Consider the following 23,087-nt stretch of genomic DNA (forward strand, 5'->3'; position numbering starts at 1 on the left):
ATTGACCTTATATATTACTTGTGATGAGTATCTATTGCTAAACTTACTTGCTATTTTTTTATTTATTATTTTCTTCATTGAATTTTGGCAGTTTTGCCACACTTTCCTCGATTTCACTTGGAGGCTGTTTCAACAAAAACCTTTCCATGGAAGTTTCTGTTAAAGGGATTTTCTTAGTCTCTCCCTGTGTCTCCCTCAGAGGCCAGAGAACAGAATTCACAGGAGTCCCCTGAGCCAGAGCTGAAGATTCCGTTACCAGGGAGACCAGCCTGAGGAGAGGAAGTAGCCGCCCTCTGACAGGAAGTTAGGTGGGACAGTTGGTCAGTGAGGAGAAAAACGAAGCAGCCACTGACAGTTAGGGCTCTTTTGCCTCTGGGATCTTGAGAGAGCAGAAGGTCTGTTTCTGGGGCAAGAGGCTGCTGACAATTGGGCTCTGCTGTGTCTCTGTGTCTGTTCATTGTTTTAAACTACCATAGAAAAGGGACAAATACAGAAGTGCCCGTGTCAGGAGTGGGTGGCTCTGTCTGGACCAGGAACCATGGCGGGGCTTTGCTCTCACCCAGAGGAGAGAACAGGCCCCCACCTTCTTCTCCCTCTTCCCCCCAGGCTGTGGGAGGGAGTGCAGTCACAGGATGGGGGTGAGGCTTGTCTGGGCTCTTCCCCAAAGGTCCAAGGGGAGAAGCAGCCAATATGAGCCTAGTTGGAGGGGCTGGGGGGAATGCCCGTACCAACAGGCCATGGAAGGAGCTCTGATATCTGGCAGAAAACAAATGCCGACAAGTTTTCCCCCAAACCCCACCTGATGCCCATCTTCTTGTCCAGTGTCTCCTGTCCCCCATTACCCATAACCTCTCCTCCTAGGAGTCTCCCCTGAGGCCTGGGGAAGGGCCCTGGGAGCTCCTCTGAGCCCTCCCCCCTCTAATTCCCTACAGGTGCACAAAGAGGAAGTCTCCCCACCTTGGGGCTCCCACCTCCTGAGGGACTACAGTCTGGGCCAAGCAGAGACCCTGGAGCCAGAGGGAATGGCCCCCGGGACCCCGAGGCCCCCATCCCAGGTGAGTGCAGTCCATCCCAAGGTGGAATCCAACAGAACTCAGAACTGTGTCTTTCCCAGCCTCCAGGGGCGCCATCACTGCTTGCTGTCAATGTGACCTCAAAGGTCACCCACAATCCCCAATTGTGTTCTGGGGTTTTCCAGGGCCTCTGTAGCACCAGTCTGGTGAGCCAATCCAGCTTCTAGATAGGCCCAAGTGTAGACATTTATTCATTTGTTCTCCAGCGTGACACGCTCCATCAGAGGGGAATGCCTGTGTGTCCCACCATCCAGGGATGGCCCAGGGATGGCCCTGCTCCTGACCTCCAGATTCTGGGGTTTGGCCAGGTCAGTCAGGCCTGCCAGGGAGGCTTTGGAAGAAGTTGGGGGTGAGATCAAGTGAGAGCACAGACAGGAAAAGGTTTGTTTTTTCTTAGAAGAAAAAGGATGGGAATTCCAGGGGAGGGAATAAAAGTTTTTCAAATATTATTAATTATCAGGAACTTCAAGTGCACTTTAACATACAGAAGCTTTACATCTTTCCTTTTACTATTCAAATAATTTACCTTGAACCTAACAGATTATCTATCCTGTTGCTTTCTCAGTAGTTTTCATTTTGGTTCCTTTATTTTTTAACTAAAAAAATTATTTAGAATATTTTTCCATGGTTATATGATTCATATTCTCTCCTTCCCCTCTTCCTTATCCTGGAGCTGACAAAGAGTTCCACTTGGTTGTGCATATATTATCACTCAAAACCTATTTCCATATTATTCATATTTGTAATAGAGTGAACTTTTAAAAAATTAATTAATTAAAAAAATTTCCCCATATTTATATGATCCATTTTCTTTCTTGCCCCTATTTTCTCCCCCCTTCCAAAGCTGACAATTCATTCCACTGAGTTGTAAAAATGTTGTCACTTGATACCTATTTTCATATTATTCATTTTTGCTCTAGAGCGATTTTTTAAGGCCTAAACCCCAAATCACATTCCCATATAGATATGTGATAAGTGATGTCATATGTTTTGCTTTTGCATTTTTACTCCCCAGTTCTTTCTCTCAGAGTGGACAGCATTATTTTACATAAGTCCTTCAGGAGTGTCCTGGCTTGTTGCATTGCTACTACTAGCAAAGTCCAATACATTGGATTGTTCCACAGTATTTTACTTTCTGTGTACAATGTTTTTCTGGTTCTGCTCATTTCATTCTGCATCAGTTCACTGAGGTTCTCCCAGTTCATATCAAAAGTCTCCAGATCATCAATCCTTATAGCACAATAGTATAACATTACCAAAATATACCAAAATTGTTCAGCCATTCCTCAATCAAGGGACACCCCCTCATTTTCTAATTGTTTGCCACCACAAAAAGCACAGCTATAAATATTTTTTATACAAGTATTTTTCATTATTTCCTCTTTGGGATACAAACCCAGCAGTGTTATAGCTGGATCAGAGGGCATGCAGTCTTTAAAAGCCCATTGGGCATAATTCTACATTGCCTTCCAAAATGGTTGAATCACACTTCACAACTCCACCAACAATGTTATTAGTGTCCCAATTTTGTCATATCTCTGGCATTTATTATTTTCCTTCATTATCATATTGGCCAATCTGCTAAATGTGAGGTAGTACTTCAGAATTGTTTTGATTTGCATTTCCCTCATTAAGAGAGATTATTGATCGTTTTGATTTCTTTATCTGAAAACTGCCTATTCATGTCCCTTGACCATTTGTTAGTTGGGGAATGGCTTGATTTCTTGTACAATTGACTTCTTTCCTTATATATTTGGGAAATTGGACCTTTTTTCAGAGTGTTGTTATAAAACTTTTCCCAATTTGATGCTTTTCTTCTAATTTTGGTTGCATTGGTTTTGTTTGTTCAAAACCTTTTTTTAATTTAATATAATCAAAATGATTATTTTAAATTTTGTAATATTTTTTATCTTGTTTGGACTTAAATTCCTTCCTTTGCATAAACCTGTCAGGTATACTGTTCTATGTTTTCATTTATTTATGATGTAACTCTTGATATTTAAATCTTTCATCCATTTTTAATTCATCTTGTTATAGGGTGTGACATGTTGATCTCAACCTGATTTTTCCCATACTGTTTTCCAATTTTTCCAGCAGTTTTTGTCAAATACTGAATTCTTGTCCCAAATGCTGGGATCTTTGGGTTTATGGAACACTAGGTTTCTGAGGTCATTTACCCCAACTATTCCATTGATCCACTGATCCTTCTTTCTCTTGGACAGTAGCAGATTGTTTTGATGATCACTGCTGCATAGCACAGTTTAAGATCTGGTACTGTTAGGCCATCTTTCTTCACATTTTTTTCATTAGTTTCCTTGATATTCTTGATCTTTTATTTTTCCAAATGAATTTTGTTATAATGTTTTCTAATTCTATAAAAATGTTTCTTGAAAACTTTGAAAACTCTTCAAAACTTGAAAAAATTTGTTAGGTTTGGCACTAGATAAGTAAATCAATTTCAGTAGGAATGTCATTTTTTATTATATTAGTTTGTCCTACTCATGAGCAATTCATGTTTTTCCAATAGTTTAGATCTTATTTTAATCATGTGAAAAGCATTTTGTAGTTGCTTCCATATAATTCCTCTATTTGTCTTCGTAAATAAATTCCCAAATATTTTATACTGTTTAGAGTGATTTTAAATGTTGTTTCTCTTTCTAACTCTTACTGTTGATAGTAGTAGTCTCTTGGTAACCGAGGATGACGATTATCTTTGTGTGTTTTCATCTATGGTGTATAGATGAGTGTGCACAAAGACACTTGTGTGTGAAGGACTCAACATACTGTTGAGTATTGTTGGAAATATATAGAAATGCTGATGATTTATGTGGGTTTATTTTGTACCCTACAATACCCTACAACTTTGCTAAACTTGCTAATATTTCCACTAGCTTTTTAGTTGATTTTCTAGAATTCTTTAAGCATACCATCATATCATCTGTAAACAGTGATGGTTTAGTTTCCTCATTGCCTACCTTAATTTCTTTTTCTTCTCTAATTGCTATTGCTAGTGTTTCTAGCCCAATATTAAATAATAGAGGTTATAATGGGTATCCTTACTTCACTCCTGATCTTATTGACAAAACTTGAAACCTGCCCTGATTGCAAATGATACTTGCTGACAGTTTTAAAAATATATCATTTATTATTTCAAGAAGGCTGCAACTATCCCATTTCTAGAGTTTTCAGTAGAAATGGGCATTGTATTTTGTCAAAGGCTTTTTCTGCATCTCTTGAGATAATCATGTGATTTCTGTTGGTTTGGTTATTGAGATGGTCAATTTTGTGTATGGTTTTCCTAATATTAAACTATCCTTGTATTCCTGGTTTAAATCCACCTGGTCATAGTGAATAATTCTTGTGATCACTTATTATAGTCTCTTTGCTAATATTTTAAGATTTTTGCATCTATGTTCATAAAGGAAATTGGTTTATAGTGTTATTTCTCTGTTTCTGGTGTGCCTTGCTTTCAAATCAGTACCCTATTTGTGTCATAAAAAGAATTTGGTGAGATTCCTTTGCTTATTTTGCCAAATACTTTGTAGAGTATTGGGGTTAGTTGTTCTTTAAATGTTTGTTAGAATTCCCTTGTGAATCCATCTGGCCCTGGGGATTTTTTCTTAAGGAGTTACTTGAAGGCTTGTTCAATTTCTTTTCCTGAGCTGGGATTATTGAAGTATTCTATTTCCCCTTTTGTTAAATTAGGCAATTTATATTTTTGTCAATATTCACCCATTTCCCCTAGATTATCTTATTGATTGCCATGTAGTTGGGCAAAGTAGCTCTTAATCATTACCTGAAATGCTTCTTCATCAGAGGTGAGATCACCCTTGTGGGGAAAATTCTGTTAGCAGAAACACTAATAAGAGAATCAGAATCTGCAAGCCAAAAAGAAATAGGTTTACTGGGAGAGGGCTGGTCTCACAGTAAAGGAGGGCTCTGGTGAAGACCAAGACCAAAGACCCTGAGCCTCAGGAGATGGCCTTTTTATGCCCAGAAATCTGATGACACAGTGTCAGATGAAAGAGTTAAAATTAAAATAGAATGAACATAAATCTTCCACATGGCAGGTCTGAATTGATGACCAAGTGCTGAATGAGCCGAGAAGTGCAGGAATCCTCACGATGGAGGGTAACCAATATCCATTATTATGACTGACCTTTCCACAGCCTCTGTGATAGGAGGTTCGGGTCTGATTTTTTTGCTGACAATTGCTATCCAGGTCAGCATCAGACGCCTCCTAGAGCTCAGGGTGGCAGTTCAGGATGCCTGACCTAAGCCAGAGATGGGCGTCCTGTACTCCTGGCTGACTGTCTTCTGTCCTACGTGCAGCCTGGGATGGTGGGCTTGGTAGGAACTTTGGGTCACAAGCTTAAGGTCAAAGTGCCTGTCAGCCCGATTTCATACCATTGGAGCTATCCAGGGGTCCCTGGTCAGGAGCACCTGCAGTCACGAGGAACTGGAGGTATGAGCAGGTGCGTAAATAAACTAGAATTCTGATAGTTGTGATGAGGAGGGATTTCAGATCACCTTCTCTCTTCTCCACAGAATCTCCTGCCTCCCTCAGAGAGCACATACCCTCTCCCCAATTCCATAGGGAAAAGCATTTCAGCGTGACACACTTCTCCAGTCTTTACTCTCCCACCATGATTCTCACTTCAGACACAAAATGCCTTTGTCAGTGTTCCATTGGGCTCTAAATGACTGGTCTCCAGAGCTGCTTCTGACACTCTTTGAAGTGAAGAGTTTGGGGTGAGTCCCGTGTGTGCTTCAGTTTATTCAAGTTAGTTGATGAGAACTGGATTGGATGAATTTTGCAGTCTCAGCTCTAAATCTTGTGAATTTTGCTGGTTTAGGGGTCAATAACATTCAAGGATGTGGCTGTGGACTTCACCCAGGAGGAGTGGTGCCTGTTGGACCCTTCTCAGAAAGAGCTGTACAGGGAGGTGATGCTGGAGAATGTGCAGAATCTACTCTTCGTGGGTAAGGACCATTTCCTCAGTTAACTCTGAATCTGTCATTAATGTCTTCCTTCCATTCCTTCCTTACAAAGGTACAGCATTTTAAGCCTTTGTCAATGAATAAAAAGCAAAAGTGCCGATCTCTGCACAGCATTCTCCTGCCTAAATCTTTGAATTCTGTAATGGGAAGCTGTGACTTTCCTTTCTTGCTCCTGAAATTGTCTCTCTTCTATTTTAGGTAGTTTCAGGTGAAAACTTAAAACAGTGTTACAGACTTACATTCCAGAAGCTAATCATAAAAGTCATCTAGTTGACCTTCTAATTAGACCTGAATTTTTGTGCAAATGCTCTGTTAATACCAAGGCAGATCTTCCTTGCAGATTCCTTGCAGGCCATTGAATGTGGCACTCTACCTGCCAAGGCAGCCCCTTCCCATGTGGAATGAATGGTATTTAGAAAGGATTTTTTTAAAGAAGTATTAACAAAGGAGGCAATGCCAAGAAGATAGTAGAGGAGAAGCAAAAACTGGAATTATCTTGAAAATCTCAAACAAACCTTAAAAGAGTGATTCTAGAATGCTGGAATCACAGAATGAACAAGGGTCAGAGTAAGATCTTGAAAGGTAGACAAAAGGGGTCTATTTCTGGGGACAAAAAGAAATTGGATGTAAAACTGGGCAAAGAATAGTGCAGAAAATCCATTCCCTATATACTCCTCCATATCCTGTACTGGGGCAGAAGGCAACTTTAAGACCCTGGACCTTTTTTAAGACTTCATTAGTGCCTCCCATGCTCACCCCCTTAAAGGTAGGGAAACAGAGTAAAGGGAAAGGGATGGAGAAGAAACTATTGGACTTCAACTCAAATAAGAAAAGCAGGAGTAGCAATTATGAACTCAGAGAAAACTAGAGCAAAAAAATATATCATTGAAAGAGATATGGCTGATAATTACATCTTGATAAAAAAGGTAGTTTAGATAATGAGACCATATTAATTCTTAACATATATGCACCAATTGATATAGCCTCCAGATTTAAAAAATAGAAACTAAAGGAGAATAAAGTAGAAATTCCTAATAAAACTGTATTGGTAGAGAATCACAACCTTCCTTTATCAGAACTCTCACTAAAAAATAAACAAGAAAGGAATAAAGGAAGTGTATAAAATTGAAGACGTTACATTTAATAGATATCTAGAACAAACAGAATAAAATGGTAAAAGGAATATATCTTCCTTTCAGATGTATATAGAAAATACTCAAAAGACAATGTACCACAGTATAAAAGCTTTCACAACCAAATACATAAAAGCAGAAGTAATAAGTGCAATATTTTCAGATAATAATACAATAAAACTATTCTCAATAATAATAGAAAGAAAAGTTTAAAATTAATTGGAAACTGAATAATCTAATTGGTGAAAAGGGGTGGATCAACAAACAAATGATAGAAACAATCAATGATGTCATAAAAGGAATGACAGTTAGGAAACAACCTATCAAAAGTTGTGAGATGTAATGAAAGCAGTACTTGGGGAGAAAATTTATATCCATGAGTATTTACATAAATAAAATAGGGGTAAATGTGAAACAGAACAAATTAAAAATCCAAGTAAAGACTAAATTGGAAATAAAAAAAGAAAAGAAATGAATAAAATTGAAAGTAAAAGAACTTTTGAAATGATAAATAAGATTAGGAGTTTGTTTTCAAAGAAAAAAGGGCAGATAAACTAGAGCATTAATCTAACTACTATTTAAGCAATTTGGCAAAATAGGAAAAGTAGTCCTACAAAAATTTTAGTGTGATGCATATAGGATGCTGATGAATGAGCCTGGAGGAAGAAAAACAGAGAAAAAAAACTATAGGCAAATTTCCTTAATGAATAGTGATGCAAAAAATCTTAGACAGCTCACAAAGGTTATTCTCTATGACCAGGTGGAATTTCTACCAGGGATGCAAGATTGGCTTAATATTAGGAAAACTATCAGCATAATTACCCATATCAATAAGCAATCTAATAGAAATCTCATGATTATTTCCTTAGATGAAGAAAAGATATTCAACAATATACAATACCCATTCCCAAGAAAGCAGTAAAAACGCCATCCTTTAAAATAATAAATAGTATCAATATAAAACCTTCAGCAAGTATCATGTGAAATGAGGAACAGTTAGAAGCCTTCCCAGTAAGATCAGGACTGAAGCCTGGATGGATATCATAACCACTATTATGTAATATTGTACTAGAAATGTAAGCTTTAAAAATAAGCTGTTTTATTTTTTTGTAATTGCATGTAATAACAATTTTTACCATGTTTTTCAAAGTTTGGGGATCCAAACTGTTTCCTTATCCCCTCCCTCCAATATATGTATGAACATACAAAATATAAATCTATATTGGTCGTGTTGTGAGAGAAGACTCCTATGAAGCTAAAACTCTAAAATAAAACATGTACAATTAAAATAAAATGAACAGTCTGTGTTGATCTGCATTCAGAGATGATGTTCTTTTTCTGTAGGTCCACAGCATTTTTCATCACAAGTCCTTCAGAAATTTTCTTAGTTCATTGTGCTGCACAGAAGAGTGAATGAAGTCTTTCACAATTGATTATCATACAATATTGTTCTTACTATGTATAGAGTTCTCCCAGGTCTGCTCACTTCACTTGTGTCAGTTCATGTAGATCTTTACAGGTTTTTTTTTTTAATTTAATTTTCTTTTTAAATTTCTTTCCATAATTGCATGATTCATGATGTCTCCCTCCCCTCTTCCCTCCCCCATCCTGGAGGTCAGAAGCAATTTGGGAGGGGACAATATAAAAAGTTGGTCTGGATTATTAAGGATTAGGGTTGCCAGGATTTTAGTCAAATTCCAAAGAGATTTACTTTAGCAATTTATTTATAAAATATAGAAAGAGTGAAAGCAAGAAAATCAGGAAGGATAGGGTAAGATATGTAGCCTACACACTAAACATTTGCTCCAGCCCCTGGCTCAACCCAGGCAGGGCTGATTAGTCCTTAGACAGAGAGACCTTGAGCAGAGGATCTGGGGATGCCGGAGACCTCTCTCAATAGGGTAGGTCTCTCCTGAGGCCAGTCGCTTCAGAAAATCCAAGAGAAGGAGTCAGCCTTTTTCACTCACCCCACGTGGTAGTTTTAAAGAAAGCAGAAGCAGTCTGAGATCTTCAGTCAGAACTCCTCCATAGTCAAGTCCCGCAAAAGACAAATGACCAAAGAGCTCACAGGAAGTCCTTGGCATTTTTAAAGATCTTTTCTTTTTGTCACTTCCTGTGACTTTCTTCCATTTTACATATACCAATTACGGCTAAAGCTTTGCTTAGGACTGCCCAGGGGGGCAATAAGTCGATTCTGATTCATCACCCACTATTGCACACGGGGGTCACAGAGCTCCCATTCTCAAGTATGAGTGGGTTGTTTATGCTTTTGGTGATTAAATATAAAAATGGACACAGGAGAGTTAATTTAATCTTCACAAATTACACAGGTTTTTACCCATATTATCACTCAAAACGTATTTCTATATTATTGATTTTTGTAATAGACCAATCGTTTAAAACCAAACCCATTCCATCTCAGAAAATAAGTCACATGTTGTATCTTAGATTTCTACTCCCACAGTTCTTTTTCTAGATGTGGATAGCATTCCTTGTCATGAGTCCCTTGGAATGTCCTGGATCATTGCATTCCTTTTAGTAGTAATTCAGTTTCTGTGTACAATGTTCTCCTGGTTATGATTATTTCAGTAACATCAGTTCATGTGGGTCTTTCGAGTTTTTATAGAAATCAGTCTATTAATTATTCCTTATAGCACAATAATATTCCATCATCATCATATGCCACAATTTGTTCAGCCATTCCCCAGTGGAGAGACCTCCCTCATTTTCCAATTGTCTGCTACCAGAAAAAGCCCAGTTATAAATATTTTTGTACAAACAGGTTCTTCCCCCCTCCTTCTTTTAACCCTTACCTTCTGTATTAGAATCAATACTTTGTATTGGTTTCAAGTCAAAAGAGTGGTAAGGGCTAGGCCAGTGATGGGCAACCTTTTGAGCTTAGTGTGTGAGCATAACTCAAGTGGTGTGTCACTTTGAGAAAAAAAAAAGTACTTCTTGGCATGTGACCCCATACTTCTCTGTATGCAGCCTTGTGTCATCAAAAATGGCTAATTGTGTCAATGTTGACACATGTGTCATAGGATCACCATCATGGGGCTAGGCAATGGGGGTTAAGTGACTTGCCCAGGGTCACACAGCTAGGAAGTGGAACCCAGGATCTTACATCTCTGGGTCTGACTCTCAATCTCCTGAGACACCTCACTGTCCACCCTTTTTTAAATCAATTAGGGACACAAACCTGGTAGTGGTATTGATGGATCAAAGGGCATGCATTGTTTCAAAGCCCTTTGGGCATAATTCCAAATTGCCTACCAGAATGGTTAGATCCATTCACAACTCCACCAGCAATGCATTAGGGTTCCAATTTTGCCTCATCCCCACCAACATTTATTATTTTCCTTTACTCTAATATTGGGCTCTCTGCTACCTATGAGAGGGGGTTGCTCAGAATTGTTTTGATCTTTACTTCTCTATTCAGGAGCGATTGAAAACATTATTTCATGTGATTATTGATAGTTGTGATTTTGTCTCAAAACTGCCAATTCCTATCTTTTGACCATTTGTCAATTGAGGAATGGTTTGGTTTTTTCATCAGTTTGACTTAGTTCTTTGTATATTTGAGAAATTACATCTTTGTCAGAGAAATTTCTTATAAAATTTTTTTCCACAATTTGTTGCTTCCATTCTAATTTTTATTACTTGGTTTTGTTTGTATAAAACCTTTTTAATTTGATATAGCCAAAATGAATTTTTTACATTTTGTAATGTTTTTTGTCTCTTGCTTGGTCCTTAATACTTCCCATCTCCATAGATTTGACAAGTATACTATTTCATTCACCCAATTTATTTAATTATAATATCCCTCTTCATGTTAAATTCATATATGCATTGTGAACTTATCTTGGTATAAGATGTGAGAAATTGATCTAAACCTAATTTTTGCCATTCTGCTTTCGAATTTTCCCAGCAAGTTTCATCCAATTTTGAGGTCGTATCCCAAAAGCTATGATCCTTAGGTTTATCAAACTCTAGATTGCTGAGATCATTTATCCCGAGTCTATTCTATTGATCCACCCTTCTAGTTCTTAGCTAATGCTTTATTATCTTGATAATCACTGTTTTATAGTATAGTTAAAGATCTGATACTGCTAGTTCAACATCCTTCACATTATTTTTCAATGTTTCTCTTGATATTCTTGATATTTTGTTCTTTCAGATCAATTTTATCATTATTTTTTTCCAATTCTATAGAATACATTTTTGTCTTTTGTTAGGAATGGCAGTGGATAAGTTAATTAATTTAGGTAGTATTGTCATTTTTTATGATATTAGGTCATCCTACTGTGAAAGGGGATTCTTTATTCTCTTTGTCTATTCTGATTTTATACTTGTGAAGAGGGAAACCTATATTCTCTTAGCCTAGTTGAATTTGACATTTTAGTTAATCTTAACTTAAGTACCCCTACTTAGTATATCACTAGACTGAAGACAGGATTAACTCTTTTTTGCTTGTCTTTTAAATTGAATTAACTAAAGATTGAACATGCTACTTAGTGCCAGGTGATAACCCAGCAAGATATTTGGAGAATTCCACATTTTTTGTAAACTCAATTAGTCAGAAACTTGTGAATTCTTTTAAGAGTTCAGTCAAGGGGGGGGGGAGGATTCCAGGTAAACATGGTGGCAGTCTAGATACAAGACTCATCCTCGCCTCCACACACATCGATATAGATTACCTCAAAAGACCAAAAAAATCTAAATACATAAGAACGAAGGGTCTCTACAATAGGGTGCAGCATTGAAGGTGCATAAGATTTGGGCATTTCCACACTATAAGGGGGTGAAAAAGCTCCCATCAAAACTGCCTGCTGATCTATCCTCTCCCCCACCCCACCTACGGAGCCAGGGTCAGAGACAGGGCTCACCAGAATCAGTGAGCGAGCATCACCTCTAGAGTGAGTAAGGGGCATCTCTAGGTCCTTGGGAGCTGACTAAGACTACCCCTGAGAGCAGCTACACCTGAATCCCCAGGAGGCTGAAGAGTGCAGACCATGGGAGCTCACGGGAAAATAGCATAGAGAAGGGCAGAAAACAGCAGAAGCTGTGGATATTTGAGAGCTTTCCTCAGGCAAAATCCTTGCTCCTTAACTCCATAAACAGAGAGCCTGCCCATCTCATATTTCTGACTAAAAAGGGAAGTAAAAACCTCCACAATGATGGCAAATTCTGGCCAGGAGCAACAACCTCCTAACAAGAAAAACAGGAAGAAGGGGCTGACCGTGGACAATTTTTATGGAGGAAAAACCCAGGCTACAGAGGAAATACAGGAGGAAATTCAAATAAACCCCCAAACTTCCAAAAAATGGAAATTGTCCACAAGCTCTTGAAGAATTTAAATTGGAGTTTATCAAAAAGATTGAAGCCTTCTGGCAAGAAAAGTGGGAAATAGTTCAAAGAGAAAATATCAGTTTAAAGGACAAGAACTCCCAATTGGAAAAAGAGCTGGAAGCCACAAAAAAGCAGGATAGGCCAAACCGAAAAGGAAAATCAAAAGATAATAGAGGAAAATCAGTCCTTAAAGATCAGAATTAGGCAACTGGAAGACAATGAGCTTGTAAAACAGCAAGAATTAATAAAGTAAAGACAAAAGACTGACAAAATAGAAGAAAACATAAAATATCTCATTGACAAGATGACAGATCAGGAAAACAGATCCTAACAAGACAATTTGAGAATCATTGGTCTACCTGAAAAGCCAGAAATAAACAGAAATCTTGACATCATACTACAAGAAATCATCCAAGAAAACTGCCCTGATGTTCTTGAACAAGGGGGGGAAAATAGACATTGTTAGAGTTTATAGAACACCCTCTACACTAAATCCTCAAAAGAAAACTCCCAGGAATGTAATTGCCAAATTCAAGAGCTTTCAAGCTAAAGAGAACATTCTACAAGAAGCCAAAATGAGGAAATTCAGATACCAAGGATCACCAATCAGGATCACACAAGACCTGGCAGCTTCCAAACTAAAGGATCGCAAGGCCTGGAACACAATATTTAGAAAGGTAAGATAATTTGGTCTTCAACCAAGGATCACCTATCCATCAAAACTGACTATATACTTCCAGGGGAAAGTATGGGCATTCAACAAAATAGAAGATTTCCAAGTATTTGTAAAGAAAAGACCAGAACTAAGTGGAAAGTTTGATATCCAAACACAAATATCAAAAGAAATATGAAAAGATGAATAAGAAAGAGAGGGAAAGGGGGAAAATGTTTTTTTTATTCAAACTTTTTTCTTTAAGGGCTAAAATTAGATAAAATTATATATATATATATTAATATATAGGGGAATTGTTATTTGTAACTCTCAAAAATTATATTCACTATTATAGTAATTAGAGGAATCATTCACAGGAAGAGATTGGGGTAATAAGGGCTATAAGATGATATACAAAAAAAAAAAAGAAAAAGGAAGGGGAGGGATTGAAAATGGCACCAAGAGATATTTAAAGAAATAAAATAAATAGGATAATCTTTACCACACAAAGATACACATGGAAAGGGGAAGGGAAGAATACTCTTATAAGAAGGAGAGGGAGAGAGTGCTAATAGGCAATACTTAAACCTCACTCTCAGTGAAATCAATTCTGAGAGGGAAGAGCATCTAGATCAATTGGGGTCTTGAATTCTATCTTATCCTACATGGAAAGTGAGAAGGGAAAACGAATGGGGGGAGGGAGAAGGGAATACAAAAAGGGAGGGAAAGAGAGGGGGAGGGAACTTAACAGACCCTAAAAAAACAAGAAGGGAACAAAAAGGGAGGGGCCAGAAAGGGAAGCATATTGAGGGAGGGGATTGAGGGATTGATTAGAAGTAAACCACTGGTTTAAAAGGATATAGGGAAAGAAGAAAGGACAGAACTAGGAGAGGATATCAAAATGCTGGGGGATACACAAGTGACAATCATAACTTTGAATGTGAATGGGATGAAATCACCCATAAAACAAAAACAAATAGGAGATTGAATTAGAATTCAAAACCCTACCATACGTTGTCTACAAGAAATACACCTGATGCAGGTGGATACTCACAAGGTTAGAATCAAAGGTTGGAGCAAAACCTATTGGGCCTCAACTGACAGAAAGAAGGCAGGAGTTGCAATCATGATATCTGACGGAGCCAAAGTAAAAATAGATCTGATTAAAAGGGATAGGTAAGGTAAATACATCCTCATAAAAGGCAGTATAAACAATGAGAAAATATCAGTAATAAACATGTATGCATCAAATGGCATGGCATCCAAATTTCTAAAGGAGAAACTAGTGGAATTGAAGGAAGATATAGATAGTAAAACTATACAAGTGGGCGACCTGAACCTACTGCTATCAAATTTAGATAAATCAAAAAACAAATGAGAAATAGGTAAAAGATGTGAATGAAATCTTAGAAAAATTAGAGTCAATAGACAGATAGAGAAAAATAAATAGGGACAAAAAGGAATACACCTTCTTTTCAGAAGAACATGGTACATTCACAAAGACTGACCATGCACTAGGTCATAAAAAAAATAGCAAACAAATGCATAAAAGTAGAAATAATGAATGCAACCTTTTCATATCATAACCAATAAAAATAATTAGCAGTAAGAGTACATGGAAAGCCAAATCAAAAATTAATTGGAAATTAAATAATATGATTCTCCAAAATTGGTTAGAGAATAAAACATAAAAACAATTAATAATTTCATTGAAGAAATGACAGTGATGAGACATTCTTTCAAAATCTATTGGATGTAGTCAAAGCAGTACTCAGGGGAAATTTTATATCCTTGAGTTCACATATTAACAAATAAGGAAGGGCAGAGGTCAATGATTTGGACATGCAAATCAAAAAACCTTGAAAGCGAACAAATAAAAAATCCCCAGATGAAAACTAAAGTAGAGCTCCTAAAAATTAAGGAAGAAATTAATGAAATTGAAAGTGAAAGAACTATTGAACTAGTAAATAAGACTAGAAGCTGATATTTTGAAAAAAAAAACAAGCAAAATAGACAAAGTACTGGTCAATCTAATAAAAAAAAAGGAAAAAAGAAAACCAAATGAACAGTATCATAGATGAAAGAAAAGGGAAACCTTACCTCCAATGAAGAGGAAATTAAGGCAATCATTAAAAACTATTTTGCCCAATTATATGGCAATAAATATGGCAATTTAGGTGATATGGATGAATATTTACAAAAATATAAATTGCCTAGATTACCAGAAGAAGAAATAGAATTCTTGAATAATCCCATATCAGAAAAAGAAATCCAACACGCCATCAAAGATTTCCCTAAGAAAAAATCCTCAGGGCCTGATGGATTCACAAGTGAATTCTATCAAGCATCCAAAGAACATCTAACCCCAATACTATACAAACTGTTTGACATAATACGCAAAGAGGGAGTTCTACCAAATTCCTTTTATGACACAAATATGTTACTGATTCCAAAGCCAGGCAGGTCAAAAACAGAGAAAGAAAACTATAGACCAATTTCCTTAATAAACATAGATGCAAAAATTGAAAATAGGATACTAGCAAAAAGACTCAAGTAAGTCATCATGAGGTTATTCACAATGATCAGGTGGGAATTATACTAAGAATGCAAGGATGAAAACACTTTCCACACAATTAAAACTAGATCTAAACAACTGGAAAAACATTAACTGCTCATGGGTAAGTTGAGCTAACATAATTAAAGCGATCATCCTACCCAAACCTGTTTACTTCTTTAGTGCCATACCCATTGAAGTACCAAAAAACTTCTTTACAGAATTAGAAAAAAATCATAAGAAAGTTCATTTGGAAGAACAAAAGATTAAGGATATCCAGGGAAATAATGAAGAAGAAAAAAACGCAAAGGAAGGACTTGCAGTCCCAGATCTCAAACTATACTATAAAGCAGTGGTCATCAAAACAATACGGCACTGGCTAAGAGACAGAAAGGAGGATCAGTGGAATAGACTTGGGGTAAGTGACCTCAGCAATACAGTCTATGACAAGCCCAAGGATCTCAGCTTTGTGGACCAAAATCTAGTATTTAATAAAAACTGCTGGGAAAATTGGATGACAGTATGGGAGAGATTAGGTTTGGATGAATACCTCAGACCCTACACGAAGATAAACTCAAAATGTGTGAATGACTTGAACATAAAGATGGAAACTATAAGTAAATTAGGTGAAGACAGAATACTATACATGTCAGTCCTTTGGGAAATTAAAGATTTTAAAACCAAGCAAGACTTAGAAAAGTCACAAAATATAAAATAAATAATTTTGATTACATAAAATTAAAAAGTTGTTGTACAAACAAAACCAAAGCAACCAAAATTAGAAGGGAAGAAACAAATTGGGAGCCAATCTTCATAACAAAAACCTCTGACAAAGGTCTAATTACTCAAATTAATGAAGCGCTAAATCAATTGTACAAAAAAATCAAGGCATTCTCAAATTGATAAATGGGCAAGGGACATGAATAGGGAATTTTCAGTCAAAGAAATCAAAACTATTAATAAGCACATGAAAAAGTGTTCTAAATCTCTTATAAGAGCTAATTAATCTCTGCCTGGTTAAGATAGGATAGATGAATTTTCTATCCCATTCACATTTTTCTATATTGTTTCCTCTCTATTTTGTAAATAAATTTCTGACTCAAGACTTAATAAATATTGACAACCACATAATTTCATAAAATTATTGTCTAACCATTAATTTTCACCTTTTACACTACCCAAAAGGAATTAATATTTTTTTCGTTTATTTAGATATAGTTCTATTTGTGTGAAAAGCGTTTTGTAGTTGTGTTCATATAATTCCTATGCTTCTTTTGGCAGATAGATTCCCAAATGTTTTATATAATCTAGAGTGACCATATAAAATGCTTGGAAATTATAAGTTCTCAAAAAATTAGAAAACCTTGTCACCAAAATTAGGTATAGACTAATAGCTTGCATCCTACATCAAGATGTGGTTGAAATGGGCATATGATTTAGACATAAAGGGTGATATTATATATGAATTTGGGAAACATAGAATTGTTTGCCTGTTAGATCTATGGAGAAAGGAAGAATTTATGATAAAAAAGAGAACATTATATATATTGACTATATATATATTGATATATATATATATATTGACTATAATAACTTTAAAATATTTTCAACAAATGTAACCAACATAACCAAGATTAAAAGAGAAAGAATAAACTGGGAAATACTACTTTATAACAGATTTCTCTGATCTCATTTTTCAAACATATGAAGATCTTGGTCAGTTTTATCCAAGAATGCAAGTCATTCCCCAGTTGACAAATGGTCATAGGTTATGAATAAGCAGTTTTCAGATGAAGAAATAAAAGCTGTCAAAAATCATATGAAGAAATATTGTAAATGTTTCTTGATTAGGGAAGTTAATTAAAGTATCACTTCACCGCTAACTGATTGGCCACATGATAGTAAAGAGAAGTGACATAGATTGAGGGGTGTGTGGCAAAATTGGGACACAATACCTTGCTTTTGGATTTGTGATCTGATTCATCCTTTCTGGAGAGCAATTTGGAATAACTCCCAAAGCACTTCAAAATGATGCATACTTAAACAAAAACAAAAACCCTTCCCTTCTGACTTGGAATTAATATTGTATATTGGTTACAATGCAGAAGAGTGGAAAGGGCTAGGCAGTGGGGAGTCAAGTGACTTGCCCAGGGTCACACTTTTAAACATACACTTTTATGCCAAAGGTGACTTCCCCTAATTTGGTTTTTTGTTAGTGTGCCTAGCAAAACATTGGTTTTTTTCTATTCCTCCCTAACTATTGTAATTTCCTGTTAGAAACTGAATATTGTATACATCTGTAGTTAGAAGTACTTTAGGACTACAAGATGATTATACTAAATGATCTATGGGGAGACCAGTCTCCCAATGATCATCAGGGGGGGCTGTGAACTTCAAAAACTACTCCACCCTATTTAGACCATATTTTAGGGGAAGATAAAGTTGTAATCTCCTGATTGAACAATGAAGATACTTAGTTCTCATCTTATAGTGAAGCTAGAACTTTAAGCTAAGTCTATTTTTAGATCTAATACAAAAAGGTGTTAACTAACTATAAAGATTAAATTAACCACAAAAAGGTCAATTAACTCACAAAAGGTGAACTTTACAAAGAAGTTTTAAGTAACTCTAAAGATATAATCAAATCAATGAAGGTGAGAACTAAAAGTTTGGGCAGTCCTGGAGAAAAAAGTCTTTAATGTGATTGGTAGATGTGAAAATTTAAAGGAGACACAAGGATGAAAGATCTATATTTTTGAGATTTTTCGTCCCTCAAAGACTCTCTCTCTCTCTTTCCCTGATTGGTGGTGGAGAGTTAGCTGAGAGCTGCATGCTGAGCCTTTTGGCATCTTAGTGTGGCTACAAGCTATTGTTGGGTTCGATGGCGAGTTTCTGGCTGAAGTTTCCTCCTTTAATTTCCAACCTTTTCCTCTCAGAAGCCTCTCAGAAGCCTTTTCAGAGATCTAGAGGCGGGGAGTTTAAAACTCCTCCTGGCATAGGCCAAAATGGAGAAATCCTATATCCTCTTTCCTCCTTCTCCTTAAATTCCTTCCCTCTATATTAATTAAATTACCATAAATTTCCAGACTGATTTGAGAATTTTATTTGGCTACCATATAAATATAGATTTAAAGTCACAACCCTAAAATTATCTGACAAAAGCAACAATGATTTTCTCAGCAGGTCAAGAGGAACTAACCTCCAGATTACCCTATGTCATTTATATCCATTTATATCACAAATTTCTCTGTTGTAGCAATATGGTAAATGATCACAGAATGCTGATTAAGTGATTTCCTGTGTGACATATCCAATTACATGCAGAAGATCATGTATGTAGAAAATTGATTGTATTCCAGAAAAGTATATACTCACTGAACCTATATAATAAATGAAACCTTGTGCCACGGCAGAGCACTGTGATGCCTATGCACTTTGGATTGAGCACACAGTGTCTCTCATCCATTTTTCGACCTAACTGCTACACCTAGACAGAACGACCCTACCTTCTGAGAGACTTGGGCTCTCAAAGTTGGTCAGGTCACTTTTCCAAATTTTACATATGACACGACTTGTGAAGTATGATGAGAATCTTGGTCTTGTCAGTATCACAGATCCATTGTGAGGTTTCATTGTTATTGTATGGGAAAGTATTTCTAAAATCTTCTATCTTGCAGCTATGACCAAATGGTGTATCCAAAGCCTGGTTCTGCTAGTTTAAATTTGAAAACTCCTTTTAGCCTTGGGAAATTGAATAAAAATCAGTTTACTTATTGACATTAAAGGAAAAAAAAACTTATTTTCTCTGTGTGTGTGTGTGTGTCCCTTTGTGTTTAGTGCTCATGTCATTATTTTTTTCTTCAGAAGCAGAAACTAATGTTGAAGTGAAGGAGATGTCTGCAAAGCAGAGTCTTTTTGTGGAAGGATCTGGCCCTCCAAGAGGCAAGAATAAGTGTCCCTATGACTTCATTTTGAGAGAAATCTGTGACTCTAATATCAAGGTAAATAAAAATCCAAGGAGTGACTATGAATTTAATGAAGATCCAGAGAAATACAGCCAACATTCAGTTTTAAATCAGTATAGGAAATTGACCTCAAGAAATGACTGTTGTCTGGATAATGAATATACCAAATGCTTTCCTGAAAAAGTAGGATTTAATCAGTCTTATAAGAATCCTCCAGAAATGCCCATGTATCAAGATAAACTAGGGCAAATTGTCTATGGCTCAAGTTTAGATCTCACAAAACATCTAAAAAATAAGCATGTAGAGATGCTTTCTATGAGTAATAAAGGTGGGAGACCTTTCAGTCAGAACTCTGAGTTTGGTTCATATGAAATAATCCACTCTGGAGAGAAAAATTATCAACATAAAGAATATGGAAAAGGTTTCACACAGAGGGTTCATCTTGTTAGACATCAGAGAATCCACACTGGAGAGAAACCTTATGACTGTACACAGTGTGGAAAGGCTTTCACACAAAGAGGTAATCTTGCTGCACATCAGAGAATTCACAGTGGAGAGAAACCTTATGAATGTACACAGTGTGGAAAGGCTTTCACAGAGAGGAGTCATCTTGTTAAACATCAGAGAATCCACAGTGGAGAGAAACCTTATGAATGTACACACTGTGGAAAGGCTTTCACAGAGAGTAGTTCTCTTGCTAGGCATCAGAGAATCCACACTGGAGAGAAACCTTATGAATGTGCACAGTGTGGAAAGGCTTTCACATGGAGGGACCAACTTGCTACACATCAGGGAATCCACTCTGGACAGAAACCTTATGAATGTACACAGTGTGGAAAGGCTTTCACATGGAGGGACCAACTTACTGTACATCAGAGAATCCACACTGGTGAGAAACCTTATGAATGTACACAGTGTGGAAAGGCTTTCACACAGAGGCGTGATCTTGCTGCACATAAAAGAATCCATACTGGAGAGAAACCTTATAAATGTACACAGTGTGGAAATGCTTTCAGAGAGAGGAGTCACCTTGCTGCACATAAGAGAATCCACACTGGTGAGAAACCTTATGACTGTACACAGTGTGGAAAGGCTTTCACACAGAGGGGTAATCTTGTTAGACATCAGAGAATCCACAGTGGAGAGAAACCTTATGAATGTACACAATGTGGAAAGGCTTTCACAGAGAGGAGTCATCTTGTTAAACATCAGAGAATCCACAGTGGAAAGAAACCTTATGAATGTACACAGTGTGGAAAGGCTTTCAAACAGAGGGGTAATCTTGCTAAGCATCAGAGAATCCACACTGGAGAGAAACCTTATGAATGTACAAAGCAAGACTCCAACCCTTGAAGATCTCATATCACATACTCAATATTCTGTTGACCTTTTTTAGCTGCAAGAGAAATTGTTTAATTACTATATGGGACATACAGCACTGTGTTCTGTACTCAATTGCACTTATTCTATTTTACAAAGTAATGTTAGAATTTCTCATTGTACATACCTGAAATTTTTCAAAAGGCAGCTTGCTTTTGTATCTATGCATCTTTGAGAGTTCAAAGAAGAGATTTTATTCTTTTGATGATGGAAAGAGGAACTGTTTTTAGAAATCTAAGTTGGAAACTCTGCAACTATGTATGAAACTTTTGGGGTTTCTTTTTGGTCTTTTAGCAATAAAGCAGCATGGTCTAAAAATGCACTGAAAAAAATGTACACAGTGTGGAAAGGCTTTCACAGAGAAGAGTCATCTTGTTAAACATCAGAGAATCCACAGTGGAAAGAAACTTTATGAATGTACATAGTGTGCAAAGGCTTTCAAGTAGAGGGATAATGTTGCTAAGCATCAGAGAATCCACTCTGGAGAGAAACCTTATGAATATAATAAATTTTGATAGCCTTTCTCTTAATGCTCCATAGCTGCTTTATGTCAGAAAATCCCCACAGGAGAGAAATCTCCTAAGTCAGGCTGAGCTTATAGTTGCCACTCTTATCTTATTTATCAAAAGAGAATCCACACTGGATAGAAACTTTAGGAATATGACCAGTGTAGTAAAGCCTTCAGGCAACAATCATCTCTCATTCCCAAGCGAGAATTCCTTTTGGATAGAAATCTTATTCCTCTCATGAATAAAGAAAGACATTGAAATGGAGAGTCAAGAGCTTTTTAAGTAGGAGAAAATGTCTTCTGAACATATTATTTCCAGATGGATTCCCCGTATGAAGGTTTTCAGTCAGAGATCATCTATTATTTCATGCCAGAGGATTCATAGTGCAACAAAACCTAATGACAGTGCTCAAGTTTATGTGTTTTCCTTAGTATTCCTGGGATCTTTGGGTTTATCATAGACTGTTTTGCTGAGGTCACTTATACCAAGTCTATTCCACTGATCCTCCTGTCTCTTAGCAAATACCATATTGTTTTGATGACCACTGCTTTATAGTACATTTTGAGATCAGGTACTGCTAAACCACTTTCCTTCACATTTTTTTTTCATTATTTCCCTGGATATCCTTGATCTTTTGTTCTTCCAAGTGAAGTTTGTTATGGTTTTTTCCTAATTCAGTAAAAAAAAAAGTTTCTTGGTAGTTTGACGGGTATGACACTAAATAAGTAAATTAGTTTGGGTAGGATTGTCAGTTTTATTATGTTAGCTCATCCCACCCACGAGCAATTAATGTTTTTCCAATTATTTAGATTTAGTTTTAATTGTGTGGAAAATGTTTTGTAGTTGTGTTCATATAGTTCCTGTGTTTGTCTTGGCAGGTATATTCCTAAGTATTTCATGTTGTCTAGGGTGCTTTTAAAATTGAACTTCTCTTTCTAACTGTTGCTGCTGAGATGTGTTGGAAATATATAGAAATGCTGATGACTTATGTGGGTTTATTTTGTATACTGCAACTTTGCTAAAGTTGTTGATTATTTCCACTAGCTTTTTAGTTGATTCTCTAGGATCCGTTAGGTAGACCATCATATCGTCTGCAAAGAGTGATAGCTTGGTCTCCAATAACCCCAATGATCCCAGCTTTTGGGACAAAAATCCAGTATTTGAAAAAAACTGCTGGGAAAATTGGAAAACCATATGGGAGAGATTAGTTTTAGATCAACATCTCACACCCTACACCAGTATAAACTCAGAATGGGTGAATGACTTGAATATAAAGAAGGAAACTATAAGTAAATTAGGTGAACACAGAGTAGTATACTTGTCAGATCTTTGGGAAAGGAAAGATTTTAAGACTAAGCAAGAGTTAGAAAAAAATTACAAAATGTAAAATAAATCATTTTGATTACATTAAATTAAAAGGTTTTTGTACAAACAAAACCAATGCAACCACAATTAGAAGAAAAGCATCAAA

The 23,087-nt window shown here is 36.5% G+C and overlaps 1 protein-coding gene and 1 pseudogene across 2 annotated transcripts; one reads left to right on the forward strand and one right to left on the reverse strand.

The window, feature by feature from the left end:
- Positions 1-303: 303 nt before the first annotated feature.
- On the forward strand, positions 304-22,600 carry LOC130458851 (zinc finger protein OZF-like). Of its 2 annotated transcripts, XM_056825859.1 has the most exons (4): positions 304-395; positions 933-1,055; positions 5,930-6,056; positions 19,627-22,600. In XM_056825859.1, the coding sequence occupies exons 2-4, from the start codon at positions 1,023-1,025 to the stop codon at positions 21,078-21,080; spliced, it is 1,614 nt and encodes a 537-aa protein (XP_056681837.1). In that variant the 5' UTR covers positions 304-395; positions 933-1,022; the 3' UTR covers positions 21,081-22,600. The 2 variants fall into 2 exon arrangements, with proteins under 2 accessions (XP_056681837.1, XP_056681838.1); XM_056825860.1 differs by lacking the exons at positions 304-395; positions 933-1,055 and adding an exon at positions 4,132-5,825.
- On the reverse strand, positions 10,102-13,637 carry VN2R611P (vomeronasal 2 receptor 611 pseudogene; annotated as a pseudogene).
- Positions 22,601-23,087: the final 487 nt, after the last annotated feature.

Source organism: Monodelphis domestica, chromosome 4 (assembly GCF_027887165.1).
Source record: "Monodelphis domestica isolate mMonDom1 chromosome 4, mMonDom1.pri, whole genome shotgun sequence".
Taxonomy (NCBI): domain Eukaryota; kingdom Metazoa; phylum Chordata; class Mammalia; order Didelphimorphia; family Didelphidae; genus Monodelphis; species Monodelphis domestica.

Excerpts from the sequence above, each read along its gene's own strand:
- LOC130458851 (XM_056825859.1), top strand. The coding sequence starts at position 1,023 with ATGGCCCCCGGGACCCCGAGGCCCCCATCCCAG. Across the intron at positions 1,056-5,929 it reads CCCCGAGGCCCCCATCCCAG|GGGTCAATAACATTCAAGGA; the intron begins GTGAGTGCAGTC and ends TTGCTGGTTTAG. Across the intron at positions 6,057-19,626 it reads GCAGAATCTACTCTTCGTGG|AAGCAGAAACTAATGTTGAA; the intron begins GTAAGGACCATT and ends TTTTTTCTTCAG.